Genomic DNA, 19282 nt, shown 5'->3' on the forward strand with positions numbered 1-19282 from the left:
GTTTAGGACAGTGAAAAGCAGCACACTGAAGATTGTAGTTTTCCTGAAGTTTCTCTGTAAAGTTGTGTGCAAACAGTCCGAACATGAGACTTCTGAAATACATGCTAACCAGCTGAACATTGCTGATTCTCACACACCTTGTGTGTTTTATGGAAGATGTCGTGTTTTTGTTATGTTACACACAGGAACTGTTTGGTCATGTTTAATGCACAGTCATAGTTCAATATTCAGCAATTTCACTTCTGCTTATTTGATGAAGATATATTCAAGCACATGACATTACACACCAGATCTGAATGTCACTAAAGATGGAAAGACTTTCAGCTACGACTGAAGAGGTTCAAATTTACATGCCAATAAATGCACAGAATTGATGTACACTATACAATGCAATGTGCTGCTTTCTGAAAAACTGTTTTCACAAGAATTAAATCATAAAATTTACTTTTATAGGAGAAACATACACACAAATGACCTTTGACCCCAATCCTAAATTATGTGCATTTTAGTTTGATGGTTTGTTCTGCATTCATCTGAAGAAAAGTCTGTGTTTGTGTCTAAAAATATACAGAGAAACACATTTGAGTTTCACCTTCTAAATACGACTGACTATACAGGTTTCTCCAGTTCTGTCTGTGACTGAATCAAACCGGTCTCACTGTCATCTGACTGTAGATCTCACTTTACCCTAAAGCTGTTTCACATGTTTATACTTGAGATAATCCAGTCTGTTCTCATTTCTCCTCAGTGTTTTTATACTGTAGTGTTGTGCAGCATATCAGAAATATCTATCAGTGTATTTTATTAAAGCATTGAAATCCTCTGACCTCTTGACCTTCCCTGTGTCTGTCTGTCCACTGAGATCCTTTGTGGAGTCCATGACATCATCTGAACAGTCCACTGAACACCTGTCAACAAACGGGACATCATCTATATTTGTGACGTGTTTATTTGTTCAATACTGACACATATTTGTTTTTATTTGTCCTCTAGAATATTCCATTAGAAATGAATCAATGAGGTTCAATTGCAGACTGTCAGCTTTTATGACATGTTAAACACCAGCATAAAGAGAAAACATCAGAAGACTCAACAGAAGAAAACAAAGCAACGTTTCAAGTCAATAGAAGAAATAACATTTCAGTGCCAAAGAAACTGAACACATACTGACAATTCAGATAAAAGAGCAAAAGTCTCAGTATCTGTTTGTTCTGCTGTGATTAATACTTAGATATCTGTTAGATGTCTTACTGTAGCTGATAGTTTGAAAGGTTTATTATTGTTGTCTTGTGAGTTTTGGTTTGTTTAGCAGCAGTTCAGTACTCACCTGTCAAGAACTGTTGATGTTCACTTCCTCTTTACTGACTAGAATATCACCTACAAAATACTTCACAATGAATTTATTGATTGTTTCAGACGATTCAGTGGAACAAAAACTGTCAAACTTTTTCTGTTTCTCTCGTCGTGTAATTTTCTGCTCTTGTCACAAAATGAATCCTGTTTAAATAGTTTCATTTTCACCTGAGGAGGAGTCTGAAAGAGACAAACATCAACAGCAGGTGTTTCATGCTCTTAAAGGGATATTTGAGCCAAAATTACTAATCTGTCATAATTGTATTACCCTCATGTTGTTCTAAACCCGTATGACTTTCTTCTTCAGTGGAACACAAACAACCTTATTCAACATTCACTTTCATTAATGGGGGAAAATATTCAGTGACTGAGGCCAAACATCTCATTTTGTTTTTAAGTCAAATGGGTTTGTTACAACATGAGGGTAAATTATGATAAACCGTTCACCTTTGGCTGAATTATCCCTTTAAAGCTTATAAATGTGTGTCATTTCTGCACCTCTAGTATCACTAAACCCAACTACAAAAATAAACGTGTGTGTGTGTGTGTGTGTGTGTGTGTACTAATATAATTCAATATGATGTAATACTGTAGAATAATGTATAGAAATATGATTAACAGAGTTGCAATGTCTGTAATATTTGGGCTGTAATTTTTGGTATTCTCTATCAGTGTTTGGTGTAATGAATTACTAAGTAATTCATTACTGTAATTAAATTAAATTACCTTTTCATTGAAAAAAGTAATATAATGAATTCAAAAATGTTCAGTAATTTGATTACAGTTACTTCTGATGTAATTGTGTTAAATACTTTATAGACTATAGAACAATTCTATATAAAACATTTGTAAATTTAAAATTGAAATATAATGTCTAATGTTACATGTATGTTTTCTAATTTAATGCAGCTCCCACGTGCAGTAGTTCAGTTTTGCAATATTTAGATATTAATATTTATAATATTTATATAGTATAAGTCATGTCATATCCAACTGCGGGTTTAGGAAAAAATCCAAAAATGCACATATATATATATATATTTAGTTTTGCCAGGGATCGCAAGAGTCTCATCCTTAAATGTGGTGGTCTACTACTGTGCAGGTGATGGAAAGCCAGCTTGTGCTGCGTAATAGATGTGATTACTCAAATTTCTAAGTGCTGCATAATATTGATAAGGATGCAGCTGCATCGATACACACATCGGCAAGGAGTACCTGACGATGTATCATCATATAGATATTTTGACACAGCCCTATTGGCAACAATTCTGTGGAAATTGGCAGTTTTCTGTTTTTAACACACTTGCCGACAAATTATATATGCAGATGAGCATCTATCTCAGGAATTAATCATATACATGAAAAGTGCAGGCTATTATAATGTAAATATATTGTAAAACTAAAAGCATATCTTGACAAAACTATTGTACCTCAGACCACTTAATATATTTGATTTTATATATAGATAAAAATATCTATCTATCTGTCTGTCTACACAAATTGTTGTACCTTAGGTCAGATGATGTGTGTTTATCCTGAAATCTTAATGGCTTATCCATAGACTGGTCACTCTTCATGGACACACAGCTGGGCTCCTTTGAGTCTGATCTCTTCACATGGAGTTGACTTTAACAGAATAGAGACAAGAGTTCATATAGTTGATTTTACATATAATTAAAGTATAAATATTAATATAATAAAGTAAAAAATATTATACCTGATATGAGTTGATGTGTTCATCATGTATTTTGATGGCTTATACATACAGTCAGGTCCATAAATATTGGGACATCGACACAATTCTAATCTTTTTGGCTCTATACACCACCACAATGGATTTGAAATGAAACAAACAAGATGTGTTTTAACTGCAGACTTTCAGCTTTAATTTGAGGGTATTTACATCCAAATCAGGTGAACGGTGTAGGAATTACAACAGTTTGTATATGTGCCTCCCACTTTTTAAGGGACCAAAAGTAATGGGACAGATTAACAATCATAAATCAAACTTTCACTTTTTAATACTTGGTTGCAAATCCTTTGCAGTCAATTACAGCCTGAAGTCTGGAACGCATATACATCACCAGATGCTGGGTTTCATCCCTGGTGATGCTCTGCCAGGCCTCTACTGCAACTGTCTTCAGTTCCTGCTTGTTCTTGGGGCATTTTCCCTTCAGTTTTGTCTTCAGCAAGTGAAATGCATGCTCAATCGGATTCAGGTCAGGTGATTGACTTGGCCATTGCATAACATTCCACTTCTTTCCCTTAAAAAACTCTTTGGTTGCTTTCGCAGTATGCTTCGGGTCATTGTCCATCTGTTCTGTGAAGCGCCGTCCAATGAGTTCTGAAGCATTTGGCTGAATATGAGCAGATAATATTGCCCGAAACACTTCAGAATTCATCCTGCTGCTTTTGTCAGCAGTCACATCATCAATAAATACAAGAGAACCAGTTCCATTGGCAGCCATACATGCCCACGCCATGACACTACCACCACCATGCTTCACTGATGATGTGGTATGCTTTGGATCATGAGCAGTTCCTTTCCTTCTCCATACTCTTCTCTTCCCATCACTCTGGTACAAGTTGATCTTTGTCTCATCTGTCAATAGGATGCTGTTCCAGAACTGTGAAGGCTTTTTTAGATGTTGTTTGGCAAACTCTAATCTGGCCTTCCTGTTTTTGAGGCTCACCAATGGTTTGCATCTTGTGGTGAACCCACTGTATTCACTCTGGTGAAGTCTTCTCTTGATTGTTGACTTTGACACACATACACCTACCTCCTGGAGAGTGTTCTTGATCTGGCCAACTGTTGTGAAGGGTGTTTTCTTCACCAGGGAAAGAATTCTTCGGTCATCCACCACAGTTGTTTTCCGTGCTCTTCCGGGTCTTTTGGTGTTGCTGAGCTCACCAGTGCGTTCTTTCTTTTTAAGAATGTTCCAAACAGTTGATTTGGCCACACCTAATGTTTTTGCTATCTCTCTGATGGGTTTGTTTTGATTTTTCAGCCTAATGATGGCTTGCTTCACTGATAGTAACAGCTCTTTGGATCTCATATTGAGAGTTGACAGCAACAGATTCCAAATGCAAATAGCACTCTTGAAATGAACTCTGGACCTTTTAGCTGCTCCTTGTAAATGGGATAATGAGGGAATAACACACACCTGGCCATGGAACAGCTGAGCAGCCAATTGTCCCATTACTTTTGGTCCCTTAAAAAGTGGGAGGCACATACACAAACTGTTGTAATTCCTACACCGGTCACCTGATTTGGATGTAAATACCCTCAAATTAAAGCTGAAAGTCTGCAGTTAAAGCACATCTTGTTCGTTTCATTTAAAATCCATTGTGGTGATGTAAAGAGCCAAAAAGATTAGAATTGTGTCGATGTCCCAATATTTATGGACCTGACTGTAGATACTATATTATACTATATTACACTATATTGTACTATACATGTAAGTGGTGGTGGCACAGTGGGCTAAAGCACATAACTGTTAATCAGAAGGTCGCTGGTTCGATCCCCACAGCCACCACCATTGTGTGCTTGAGCAAGACACTTAACTCCAGGTTGCTCTGGATGAATTGTCCCTATAATACGGGCTCTGTAAATCGCTTTGGATAAAAGTGTCTGCCAAATGCATAAATGTAAATGTATTTATTTTCCATTATTAAGCAAGGGAAAAGTGACACTACCATGCTGTTGCTGAGAAATATACATAAACTTACATCTTTGCAATTTGAATCGATGTTACTGCTGACAAGAGCCGCAGCAAACATGGATAATCTCAAACGTGATCTGTCTCAGTTTCTCTCTTAATTTCAGTTCAGTTTTATTGGCATGACAGTTTTATAACAGAATTGCTGTTATAAAGATGCTATAATACAATAAGTAATAGTGAAAAAAGAAGAGTAAAACATGTAAATACTAATAAATATTACATGGGGGGGAAAGAAGACTTAATTTCGTATATTGTGAATGGCAGACACATATTTAGCGCTAGTGTGGTTGTATTGTCATCTTCTCCAAGTACACGTGTGAGTTTCTCTGTATCAGACAGTTTATGTAATGAATGATGAAATGTTTCAAACTTTGGGTAGATAAACAGGAAGTGTTTCTCATCTTTTATTTGGTTTGTATCACACTGTCTGTATATCCTCTGCTCTCTCAGTAACAAGGATCTGTGATATCTTCCTCGCTCTATCTCCAGATCATGGACATTTAGTCTATAATTAGACAGAATCATTCTTTAATTGTTTAATTGAGAAGTCATTTGCAAATGTTGTAGTTCTGTTTAGGACCGAAAAGCACTTTTGTTGAGGTCAAATTCAGTTTTTAATGTTTCATCGTGATCATGTTTTAGGTTTTTGTCAATTTATTTAACAATAAGTTTAGATTTTTAATTGGATTTGATATCAAATATATTTTCATGAATAAGTTTGAGTGAGAATATTCAGAGGGTTTGATACAGCAAGGTTTCATTGACGTCACTGAAAAAATAATGTGCTGGATTTGCTTAAAAATATTGTGCATCATTTCTGCATCCCACTTTTTAAGCAAATTCCACTGGGAATTTGAAGCAACTTCACCTAAAATAAATGAAGCTGCTATGACCAAATGAATGAGCTTCCATTCAAAAATGTTTCTTAAAATACTGTGAAACACCAGCTAATATATTTAAGGTTTTTTAACCCTAAGAGTCTGTTTACACAACTATGCAATTTAAGCTCATTCAGCTCAATTGTAAGTGCTATTAGTTCTGTTCATTTACTTTCAATTAACTTTAAAATAAAATGACCTGAAGAAATAACAGACAACTGCTGAATGTCGAAGGTTTTTATTGTCGTTTATAAATGTACAATCTCACATAGACATTCATGCTCGCATAGAAACGCAATACATTCTCAAATACAAAAATAGTAACAAAATCATGAAGATAAACAAAAACAAGCAGTGACTTTAAGTAAATCTAAATAAACAATTTAAAATGCATTTTAACAGACTGCAGAAATATATGCAGAAAAATCTCTGAACTAATACAGCAACAAAAACACCAGAAACAGTTTGTATTTATAAATTAAACTATTCATTCAAAAGATAATTTCAACTTGGCCAGACATTGCCATCAAGATGCAACACCATTTACTGTATGACATCACAAAAATAAAGAAAACGTGTCAGCTTCTTTGGGCCACTGATGTGAAGGGCATAATGTAGCCCAAAGGTCAGTACACTGACCTAAGTTTTAACAAATGTCCCCAGCTCATGTTCAAGGATTTTTTGTACTTTCAAAGTTCTGGTCACCATTCACTTGCATTGAGAGGACCCACAGAGCTGAAATATTCTTCTAAACATCTTCATTTGTGTTCAGCAGAAGAAAGAAAGTCACACACATCTGGGATGGCATGAGGGTGAGTAAATGACGAGATCATTTTGAATGTCAGTGGATATGTTAAAATGATGCTATATAAATATAAATTATGTCATCCAAATCTGGGATGGCATGACTCTTCTTTCAGTTGTTGTTGTAGAGCTGCCAGGACTCTAATTTAAATGACCCCATATATATCATTGTAAATGAGAAGATAAGCAACATGTATGGCTAGTTTACATTTAAGATTCATGATGAGACTATTTTCAACAGCTGCAAACCTGCTACATATTACAACAATATTATACTTAAAATGTGACTCTATATTACAAACCAACTTACATGTTGATATCAGACCAAACATGATAATTCTCTCATAATTTATGCGGTGTGAGGGACCAAGCTGGCAGGCATGAGGAGTCAGAAAATAGACTGTGACATGGGGGAAACTTATATAGTTGCATGGCTCCAGTGCATTATTGGTTGAGAGCTCAATAGTATTTATCGGAAGTATAAGATAGATGTCCCACCTCAGCACCCTCTGACTCCGATTTTGAATATGCAGTGAACATTTTTCAGAGAGTCTAACAATCCAGGATGTGCTTCGACATTCATACTGGCATAAAGCTCTCCTAAAACATCAATAAGCACCTCTACTCGAAATAAAACACATTCATTTGATGTGTGGTTATCGACTTCATTCGCTAAGTTGGGCAACTCTAGCTATGGTTTAAAGGGGTCATGACATGAGAAACCAAATTTGCCTTGATCTTTTGGTATATAAGAGGTCTTTGTATCATTAAAACGTCCTGCAAGTTTAATATTTTAAGACGTCCTCCCCATTCTAAACGAATCATTTATTTAATCAAGCTCAAAATACAGCTCGTTCTGGATTCATGGTTAGAAGTGACGTGTCGGTTAGAAGTGACGTACCAGCGTTTGCATATGACCGCCTCCAGCACAAGATAACTACGCTTTAAGCGCTAAGACAACTACGCTCATTTCAGTATCGCCGTCGCCTCACAAGTGTTCAGTCGATGGACAGCGAGCTCTGACAGAGACTACTTGTGCACAGGAAAATTACGATGCCACACAGATGTGCTGTTCCTGGCTGTGGTCAAACAAAACCTCTGAATAAGCTGCCGAAAGATCCAGACGTCAGGGAAAAATGGATGCAGTTTATTTTTTGCGGACGTCCCAGTCACGGCAGTGTTAACTTAAGCGTTTGTTCTGTACATTTTAAGGATGACTGTTTTGAGAACAAATCTCAATATGATGCTGGCTTTGCCAGAAAACTGTTGCTCAAAGATAAGTCCGTGCCGACTATTCTGGGAACAACGACGACGCAAACTGTAAGTAATCTATTTTAAACTTTAAACTACTTTTTAAAGCGCAATTTCATTCATTATGAATAATCACAGTGTTTTTACTTTTCACTTTTTCACATTGCCTAGTTTACTTGCATATTGTTCTGGCTGGGGGCGTCAATAATTGATACATAGGCACTGACGTTAGCCAATCATAACAGTGGGCGTTAACACTGAAGTCTTAAATGGAAAACGCCCCCAAAACAGACTGTTTGAATCAGAGGATGAGAAACAGGGTGGGAAAAGGTCATAAATCACTAGATTTTAAAAGTTTTTCTTAAAAAAAAATATATTAATACTATAATTGCACCTAAGGGAACATAATAATACAATAAAAAAACCCATGTCATGACCCCTTTAAAGGAGATTTGCCTATGACCTGACATCACATCAAAACCAGTCAAGAGTAATCGAGCACGTTTCAATCTACGATAAACCAATGATAAGCAGGACCAGCACATATAATTATCATACAAGAGACAGAAATGTAAGAATTAATACAAAAATAAATACATGTGGGAATAAATAAATGAATGCATAAATAAATAAAAGTTACAAATAATTACAGAAAATAATAAAGGAAAAAAGTCATACAATAATAAATTCAGGAATAAATTTAATTAAAAATAAATGTTTTATCAATACATTTATTCCTTTATTTATTTTCTTATTACATTTATGTATTTATTATTTTTGGATCTTAAAGAAATAAAAATCGACCCAATGTGTTTTTATACTAGATTTTATTGATTATTTTGAATTAAAAATAATGCGTATAAGCTTTGAAATGAGCAATCGAGCTTTGATAGTAAATAGTAACAGGAACTATTTCTCCTTCCACTCATCTAATCACAACAGACCATCATTTAACACCATGAGTAGTTTCATTTTATATTTATCCTGGTAGTTTGAAAAGTGAAATACTCTGGGCTGTAAAGTCTCACAGTCTATCATCTTTGAAAACAAATGCTTTATACCCTTGAACATTTGCGCCCCACAGCATATACAAGTATATAATGAATATAATGGTTCACTTCTGTACACATCTGTCCTGCTAGCTTGCGTGTTAAAGTGAGTGTTATGCATAAGCGTGTACAAAATGATTAATGTGCAAAAGTGTGTTATTTATATGTGTAAAGGGTCATCACATGACTCGCGTCAGCGCTGCAGAATACATTGAAGTCTATGAAGTGACGTCACACAAAAGTGTTTTTCACACACACGTTTTTGCTTCACCAATAATGTATTTGAGATACTAAGCAACAAGAAATATTTAAAAACTATCCAAATTTGTGAAGAGACATTGAATGTCTCATAATTTTCATTAAATATGACCTTATCGTTAACGAATATCAGAGACTCCAGTTATTGAACTCATTTAAATTAATCATGAAGTCCTTTTATTACTTTCTGCTATCAAAGCAACTGCAAGCTTTTTCCTCTCTTCCAAATACATGTTTTAATGTTTATTGTGCACACCTCCCGCTTTTTTTTACGGGGCAAACTGGTAAAATCGCCCCTCTGTGATGCTTTCTGCAACTCTTGTCATGTGGAGGGCGATGCGGCGCTTGACGCTGGTTTCAGCCTCCAGAACCAAATTAAAAATTAAGAAGAATTAAAACTGGCACGAGAAGTCGTCTGTCCGAGGCAAAGACCCAAAATCTAATGACAATCACCTCAGCATCAGTGTCCCTTGATGTGTTTGATTACACACAGGCGAGCACAGTTAAATCGATGCGGACCAGGAGGAAGGTTTGAGTTGTTGATTGAGTTCTGTTCAGTTCATTTTTTACATGTTTTGTTCATATTTTAATCGTATTAGTTTTTTGTAATATTGTGTTTTTCATATGTCGTGTTTTAGTGGCCTCCGCTGAAACATTCATCTGCTTTGTGTCTCTGTTGTTCATCAATAAATAAATGCATAATCTGCTGTATGCTCATCCTGTAAATTCATGATTAAAAATCAAAATATTAACTTAAAGCTTGTTACGTCCCCCAGCTCTGGTGTTTGCTGATATACGTGCATTCTAGTGCAGTGTCTCTCCCCTTTTCTTAATTGCAGATGAGCCACACCTGAGCGAAGCCTAAGTTTGCGCTATATAAAGCTTCTGGGACCGTTCCTGAGGGCGCACACAGAGACCGAGACCAGAAGCAACGCACTGCCGTGTGTTCTGTCTTCGTAAACAGCTGCCTACTTGCTGTCCACCCGGCAGCATTGAAGTGTTCCGCCTTTATAGTAAATCTTGCTGTTATCTGTTAAATAAACATACCCCTATTATTTTTGCTACGAGCCGATCTGTGTGCGTCTCTCCTTTATGTTAAGGGTGGTGTCCGACCGCCCGTAACATAGTGGGGGCTCGTCCGGGATCAATAATTTGATTAAATCGGACTTTAGTGTTAATTGCGGAACTTTTGAAAAACGCTACAACTAGTACAACATTTTGGTGAGTATTCTGGTGAGCAATTATGATTGTCTGTTCCTTTGTTTAGTCGAAACTATTTTATTTTATTTTGGTGGATATCTCAGGAGGGGGCACGTAGGAGGCCTCGAGCTGAGTAAGCCACTGAAGATTGCGTGAGGTATTTAGGATTTTGTTTTGGTTTTGTATATAGTTAGTTAGAGCAGCCACAGACAACATTTTTGTCTATCAGAATACCTTTAGTTAAGTTGTATGGCTTGTTGTATGATTTAGTAAGCGCCGGTACTCTGATTGTACTAGCGTGATTAAATTTATGGGTGGACATTAAAATTCGTGGTCGTTGTTAGCCTATATTGTGCTTTTTGTTTGACCACTTTAGGTGTTTGCTACTTTGTAGCTTTGTCGCAGTTAAAACTGCTTTAGTGAGTTTCTTTTATTTTGTGATTATTTATTTTTGCGCGCTTTAGGCGTCTTTACGCGTTAAAATGGCAACAGAGGAAGCATTCGTTAAAGAACCCTCAATTGAGTTATTTTTGAAATTTTCAAAAGATCAGTTGCTAAATTTAGCTGCAACTTATGAGGTTGAGCTCACTTCTGCTGAAAAGCGCACCAAAGATACAATTAAGACCGTCTTGCAAACTGCTTTGATTAGTAAAGGCATCCTGCCTGTAGAGAAACACTCTCCCGTGTCTACAGAAGCATTACAGCTGCAAATTCAGTTAAGGGAGTTAAGTATCAGAGAGAAAGAAATTGAGTTCGACCGTGAGCGCATACAAGCTCAAACCCGTGAGCGTGAACTTGAACACCGGCTGGCGTTGCGAAGCTAGAAGTCGACGCCCAGAGGGAAGGTGTCGTTCCTTCTGACCCTAATTTATTTGATGTCACTCGCCACATTCGACTTGTGCCACCTTTTTAGAAAGAGATGTGGAAAAATATTTTCCACACTTTGAACGCGTCGCGACTAATTTAAATTGGCCAAGAACTGCATGGGCATTCCTCCTGCAATGCGTTTTAGTGGGAAGGGCGCAGGAGGTTTACTCAGCGCTAACAGTGGAACAAAGCGGCGACTATGATGTTGTGAAAGCGTCAGTTCTGAGGTGCTATCAGCTGATCCCTGAAGCATACCGACAGAAGTTTAGGAACTTAAAAAAAACGGAGCGGCAAACTTTTGTTGAATTTGGTCGAGACAAAGCAGCCCTGTTTGATCGCTGGTGCTCATCGCAGAAGGTTGATAGTCAGGAGAAACTGCATGAACTAATTATTTTAGAAGAATTTAAGAACTGCCTGCCAACCGCTGTGGCAACCTATGTAACTGAGCAGAAGGTCGAGTCTATTGCGGAAGCTGCTATACTTGCAGACGAATATTACTTAACGCATAACATCTCCAGAGAACGTTATCGTTTAAGAGTTAATCCATCTACGACCCCTGATGTAGACACGAAGAGGAATGCAGTAAAACAAGAAGACAGACACTGTTTTTATTGTAAGAAGCCAGGGCATATTGTGGCAGAATGTTTAATATTGAAGAAAAAACAGTCCACGAAACCAATGGGTCTTGTTAGTTTTTCGAATAAAATGTCGCCTGTCCTTCGTGCAGAGTTAAAATCAGAGAAAACTCAGTCCATGTACGAGCCCTTTCTGACGAATGGGACCGTATCTATGCCTGGTGAGAAGGCTGTGGCTGTGCGCATCTTGCGAGATACAGGCGCCGCGCAGTCTTTCCTCCTTCGCGGTTTGTTGCCGTTGTCTGAAAAGACTGCAACTGGTAGTAGTGTCCTTGTTCGAGGAATCGAGATGGGTTTTCTCAATGTCCCTTTACATTGCGTGCATCTTGATTCTGACTTGGTATGTGATGATGTGGTTGTTGGTGTTCAAGACTCTTTACCAATCCCCGGCGTCACGTTTCTCCTTGGCAATGATCTAGCCGGTGGAAACGTGTGGAGCCGTGGCGATATCCCACCCGAGGTTGTGTCTGTGCCGCTCCATCAAGACTGCCCCGATGAGTGCGCACAAAAATTCCCCGAGGTTTTTCCCACTAGTGTCGTCACTAGGTCACAGTCCCAGAGGTTGAGGGGTGACGTAGGCCTACCTCCCAAAGACGTCGACCTAGGTGACAGTTTCGTTGCTCACCCTGCAGAGTGTGAGAGGCTCTTCGAACCGGCTTTCACCCAGTACCCCCGTGGTCCTGTGCCTATAGTGAACGGTAGGAAAAGAGAGAAAAAACAATCAGATGTCTCGTTGTCATTAGTTAAACTTATTAATGCGCAACAAAAAGACCCCACACTTGTTTCATGTTTTAATGCAGTTAAATCTGTTTCGAACCGTGCAAGCGAGAGTCCAACCTATTTTATCAAAGACGGCTTACTTGTGCGGAGGTGGAGACCTCAGAAAAGTAATGAGTGGAATGACATTGAGCAAATTGTTATGCCATCTGAAAACAGACTCGCTGTTCTGAGTGTCGCACATGATTGTGTTTCTGGTCATTTAGGTGTGACTAAAACTTACAGCCGCGTGCTTCGTCACTTTTTCTGGCCTGGGCTGAAGCGTGATGTGCGGCGGTATTGTAAAACGTGTCATGTTTGCCAGATTACTGGTAAGCCAAACCAGATAATTCCACCTGCACCGTTGTACCCCATACCTGCCATGGGTGAGCCTTTTGAGAAGGTAATCATTGACTGCGTTGGTCCTCTTCCACGGTCAAAAAGTGGATATCAGTATTTATTAACTATTATGTGTACTGCTACTCGCTTTCCAGAGGCGGTGCCTCTGAGAAAGATCACTGCTAAAATCGTGTCCAGGGCTTTATTAAAATTCTTTTCTTTAGTAGGGCTACCGAAAATCATTCAAAGTGACCAAGGAACGAACTTTACATCGCGTGTTTTTCCGAAGTCCTAAAATCGCTCCACATTAAGCACCACATTTCTAGCGCGTACCATCCAGAGAGTCAAAGCGCCTCGAAGCGTTACCATCAGACGCTAAAATCGATGATGCGTGCATATTGCTTGGAGGTGGGTACAGACTGGGAAGATGCGATTCCTTGGATGCTTTTGGCCTCTAGAGAGGTTGTACAAGAGTCGATTGGTTTCAGCCCTGCAGAGCTGGTATTTGCTCACGACGTTCGCGACGCCTTTGAGCGTCATTAAAGATCAGTGGCTGAGCAAACCTACTTCTCGTAACACACTACAGTTTGTTAGCGACGTTACGCTCCAGACTACACAGAGCGCGTGAACTCGCTAGAAAAAATTTAGAAAAGACCCAATCTTGCATGAAAACTTGGTATGATCGAAAATCAAGAGCCCGTTCGTTTAAGCCTGGAGACCAAGTGTTGGTTCTCTTACCCGTGCCCGGATCTTTATTTCAGGCACGATTCAGAGGGCCATATACTGTTGAAAAGAAAATATCTGATCTAGATTATATGATTTTAACCCCAGACAAGCGACGGCATTCTCGCGTCTGTCATATAAACATGCTCAAACCATATTATACGCGTGATGTTAAAACTGACTTGTGTAATTTTAACTTACCAGATCCAGACGAATCACTCGTGTTGCTGTCTTCACTGGTAGAGGATGATGACGCGGTGACTGCGCCGTCGCGGTGCGTGATTGAAGGTCGACTCAGCAATTCGGCTATGCTTTCGGTCATTGCAAATCGTTTGCCACATTTAACTCCCTCTCAAACAGCTGACATATTGTCTGTGATAGGTGATTTCCCTGAATTGTTCGGAGATGTCCCGACTGTAACTACAGTCCTGGAACATGACATAGACGTGGGTGATAATGGCCCGATAAAACAGCACCCATATAGGGTAAATCCAGAAAAGAGAGCAATCCTGCAACGAGAGGTTGAGTACATGTTAAAGAATAATATTGCTGAGCCTAGCTCTAGCCCTTGGAGCTCCCGTGCCTTTTAGTTGGCAAACCTGATGGCACTTACAGGTTTTGTACGGACTACAGGCGTGTTAATGCAATTACTCTGCCAGACTGTTATCCATTACCGCGGATGGATGACTGCGTAGACCGTGTTGGCTCCGCCATGTTTGTCACTAAAATCGACCTCCTAAAAGGTTACTGGCAAGTGCCACTTACACCAAGAGCAAGACAAATATCAGCTTTTGTGACCTCCGATGCATTTATGCATTATAAAGTTATGGCTTTCGGAATGCGTAACGCACCTGCCTCCTTCCAGCGTTTGGTAAGTATTGTTTTAGCTGGAATGTCCAATTGCGAAGCGTATCTGGACGACATAGTCCTATATAGTACACACTGGTCCGAACACATAACGCAACTTCGAGAGCTTTTCCGTAGATTGTCTAGTGCAAACCTCACCATTAATTTAGCAAAATGTGAGTTCGGAAAAGCCACTGTTACTTACTTGGGGCGGATAGAAGGGAGAGGACTTGTTTTGCCAGTAATGGCTAAAGTGGCCGCTGTTCAAGAGTTTCCTGTGCCTCGCGATCGGCGTGCGCTACGCCGATTCTTAGGAATGGTAGGTTATCGCAGTTTTTGTAAGAACTTTTCGACCGTAGTTTGTCCCCTCACTAACCTACTGAGCCCCAAAACTAAATATAACTGGACGGAGTCCTGTAATAGAGCGTTTGAAAACGTCAAGGCTCTCTTGTTGACTGCTCCCGTGCTCGCTGCGCCAGACTTTAACAAACCCTTCCAGCTTGCCGTAGAGCGCCAGCCTCAGTAGGCGCCGGTGCCGTGCTTTTGCAATCAGACACAGACGACATAAACCATCCCGTGAGTTTCTTCTCTAAGAAATTTAATTCTGCCCAGAGAAAATACTCCACTATTGAGCAAGAGACTTTAGCTTTAGTCTTAGCTATTCAACATTTCGAGGTGTATCTAGGTTCTACGGTACATCCAGTTAAGGTCTATACTGACCATGATCCACTCAAATTCCTCAGTCGCATGTACAATTCAAACCGTAGGTTAATGCGCTGGAGTCTATTGCTTCAACCGTTTAACCTTCAAATTGTGCATGTCCGAGGAAAAGACAATATTGTCGCGGATGCATTGTCTAGAGTCGATGCGTGATAGGATTCATTTTGTTTTATGATTATAGTAAAAAAAAAATTAAATTGCATCTGGCCTTATTGATTAAAATGGCCTATAGGCTATAGTTATAATTATTTGTACCTAAAACTCTTTTGTTTAAGTTGGCTCGGAAGAAGAGCTGAAAACAAAGTTTATGAAAAAAAAAAAGTGTTTTGTTCAATGTATGGCGACAAGTCACCATTTTGGGGTGGGGGTGTTACGTCCCCCAGCTCTGGTGTTTGCTGATATACGTGCATTCTAGTGCAGTGTCTCTCCCCTTTTCTTAATTGCAGATGAGCCACACCTGAGCGAAGCCTAAGTTTGCGCTATATAAAGCTTCTGGGACCGTTCCTGAGGGCGCACACAGAGACCGAGACCAGAAGCAACGCACTGCCGTGTGTTCTGTCTTCGTAAACAGCTGCCTACTTGCTGTCCACCCGGCAGCATTGAAGTGTTCCGCCTTTATAGTAAATCTTGCTGTTATCTGTTAAATAAACATACCCCTATTATTTTTGCTACGAGCCGATCTGTGTGCGTCTCTCCTTTATGTTAAGGGTGGTGTCCGACCGCCCGTAACAAAGCTATTAAATGTATTATTAAAATATGACAATTAAAACATGGGTGAAAAATTATGACGGAATTGTTACGACCCTGAGAAAGTCCAATACAAGCGCTGTATCCGTCAAATTTCAAACATTACAAATAAACACGCTACTAAGATGGACAGAAGACATGGACAAGTCCTTGAAAAGGTAAAATATGGACGATGGTTATATGTGGGATAGTGGTGTGCCACAGAATGTTTTAGTTGTAAAAAGTGTGCCATGGAAGAAAAAAGAAACACTGGCTTAAGTAGCCTAAAATCTCCAAAATAGCTCTTATTCAATTGAGATAATGTTAGTAGCCTGTGGCTGTTAATGAACAGTTTAGTTATTTGACCGTCGAGGATTATCTGTTCAATGATCAGAAAATAAAGCTGTCCATCTGCTGATCTCCTATGTCTGATTGTGTTGGCTCTTTGGTTATTTGGCTGTTGAGCATAATTTATTATAGTTTTTGTCTGTGGATGATTCTGTTCAGAAAGCTAATTTTAAGTTTCCCAATTGCTTAAATGTGGTAAAAATGTGTAATAATAATATAACCTATTTCAAAATGAATTTAAAATGGAAAGCTGATAGCTTAATAAAAAAAGTTTATCTTCATAAAAATGTTTTAGAAAATTTGAAACCTGCTCTACATCATCAACATGATCAAAACTTTGCTGAAAACTCAGTAGATTTCTGCTGCCTCATGGTGAAAGTTTTCATGGAAGTAAAAGACCTTGTAATATAATTTCCTAAATGGCTTCATTCATCTTGTGATACACTCATCTTTTTGATATGAAATCTTTGTTAAAGTAAAATGAACAATAATGTTTATATTATTACTGATATTTCAAAATTAGTATTTATTGAACTGAAGCAGCATGTGCTTACTTAAAATTGTATTATGCTGTAGAAAAATTGGTTTAAATGGGTTTTAAAAAATAATTGTCTGACTGTTTAATGTTTTAGGCTTTATAGGATTAAGCTTTATGCTTTGTATGACAAGTGCTGTCGAATATATTTCTTTTTATTATACTATTCATTGCTATAACTGCATTTCTGCATTACAAAATATAACTGGGCTTAACTGGATGGAAAAATATATTGATATTTTATTTTGTGTGGTACAAAAAGAACTGATTAAACTGGATACGTAAAGTTGGTTGAGACAAACTGTAATGTTGGTTTGACAAAACCAAAATACTTTTAAATGCTTGAAGTAGAAAGTTTTACAGGTCTTACAGTAAGACAAAGAAAGAAAGAAGAGAGCATCTAAAAGCAGATTAAAATGATTCTGTGTAAGTTTGGACAGTTGAAGTATGAACATGTAGTTTAGGAGATTTTGGTGATGATGACTTCACAGGGCTTTTTTGAAGGGAGAATAATAATGGTAACCAGCTGTACGGTCGTTCCAAACAGAATTTCCAATAAAATGACCAAATGACCACTATTTTGAGCAACACTCCTTTCAGCCCTTCAAAGCTCTCACAATGGAGGGTAAAGTCTGAATGGGACGCACCCCATCATTCAGATGAGTTAGAACTGACTGAACTCTTTGCCAAGTTTCACCAAAACCATGTGTAGATGTTGCAGTAACCTTTAATTTGTTAAATGCATAAATTAAGTGTTTGATGAAGTTAAAATATTTAATAATATATTGTTGCCCCTATAAATACCGCATATGGACATTTATTTCATGTAATACTACAAATTATGCATAAAAAACAAGTATTAACATTGAGTTTACATTATGTGTAACAAACGTTAAAATTGTACCTTCTCTTTAAGAAAAGTCGCTGTTCAGCAAATGTATTTCGGTTGAGTGGTTTCTTTACCACTTCTTTACCAAGTGTGTATCTCAACTTTAAAATACACTTGGGCCAGATCCGTTTGGAAACTCACCTGCTGGAGTCCATCCCTTTGGCCCGCATCTGACGCCTGAACTGGATGCCTGTTTGCTCACTCCCTGATTCCGACCGAGTCAATCGGCCCAAGTGAGGAAGCCGATGACATGCCGATGCTTCAGGAGTTGAGAAGGAATCGGACCATATAAGTGACAGCGTATCAGAACTAGCCCAAGTTTTATAACTACACTTTCTCATGCATTTTAATTATAGATTATAATACATAAGTAATATATATTTTTTACAAATCTATTCAACCATCTCATTATAATTAATGTGCAAGAACTGACTTGAATGCATTAAGAACATTTATTGACAACATTTTACAAAAGTGTTTGCATGTGCATGATTTTTTTTTTTTACAAACTGCAATTAGGCCCGTATACACATCCATGAAATACAATTTATCAACTTGAGAAATAATAATTTCTCAATACACACACATTCAAAACACACTCTGACATCCGTACACACCCACACAATTTTAGCTGCATCATATATTCAATTGGCCTGTAGTGCTTTATAATACAGCAAACAGAAAATAGGGGGAAAATCACGTATATACTCCATAGGCTAAACAAAAAATGGCGCCATCTGGTGGAAAATATAAAAAATGTAAATTTTGAAGCCAGATTTTTGGAATGAAGGCATATATTATAATATCATATAATTCATGAATTTATGCTTTAATGGCACTGGGAATCAAATGTTGCTGTTTTAATGGGTTTCAATGAAGACATTTTTGTCCTGAAGGTCCCGAGTGCAACTATTTTGTGTACTCAGTGTATTATAGGAAATAAGGTTGAAATATCAAAATTCAACCAAAAATACACACCTTTGGCAAAATTTATGACGTTGGCATTAACAACCAAATGATTGAAAAAAAATAAATAAAAATGTCCTGAAGATTGCACAAGGGTTCAAATAGTTTAAACCAAACTTATGCATGTTGTTCTTTTACAAGTTTTTCCAATGTCTCTTTGTCTTCATCCTGCAGGTTTTTGATGAAATTGAGTCATGAAACAGTGACTATTGAACTGAAGAATGGCACACAGGTCCACGGCACGATTACTGGTAATTCTTATTTTCCATTTGTGAAACTAAACTGACCCGGTGAGTTATACTGTTGGTAATGCATCTGATTCAAGTGTCTATTTATAAAGAATTCTTGAATTAATTGGTGAATACATTTAATTAATTTGTATAAATGTCAGGTGTGGACGTCAGTATGAACACTCAC

General features: G+C 38.0%; 1 protein-coding gene across 3 annotated transcripts in view; it reads right to left on the reverse strand.

The window, feature by feature from the left end:
• The window catches only part of LOC127650391 (NACHT, LRR and PYD domains-containing protein 12-like), a 195884-nt gene that overhangs the window by 59493 nt on the left and 117109 nt on the right, over positions 1–19282 (reverse strand). The window contains exons 1-2 of one of the 3 annotated variants that reach the window (XM_052135804.1): positions 1328–1465; positions 828–908 (exon numbers count right to left, since the gene is read on the reverse strand). The exons of 1 other annotated variant lie outside the window; for it this stretch is intronic. In XM_052135804.1, coding sequence (XP_051991764.1) covers positions 828–880 — 53 coding nt within the window. In that variant the 5' untranslated portion in view covers positions 881–908; positions 1328–1465. Of the gene's footprint in view, positions 1–827; positions 909–1327; positions 1466–19282 lie in introns of those variants that run through there. One more of the 3 variants, XM_052135805.1, reaches the window with a different exon arrangement.

This window comes from Xyrauchen texanus, chromosome 10 (genome assembly GCF_025860055.1).
Source record: "Xyrauchen texanus isolate HMW12.3.18 chromosome 10, RBS_HiC_50CHRs, whole genome shotgun sequence".
NCBI lineage: Eukaryota > Metazoa > Chordata > Actinopteri > Cypriniformes > Catostomidae > Xyrauchen > Xyrauchen texanus.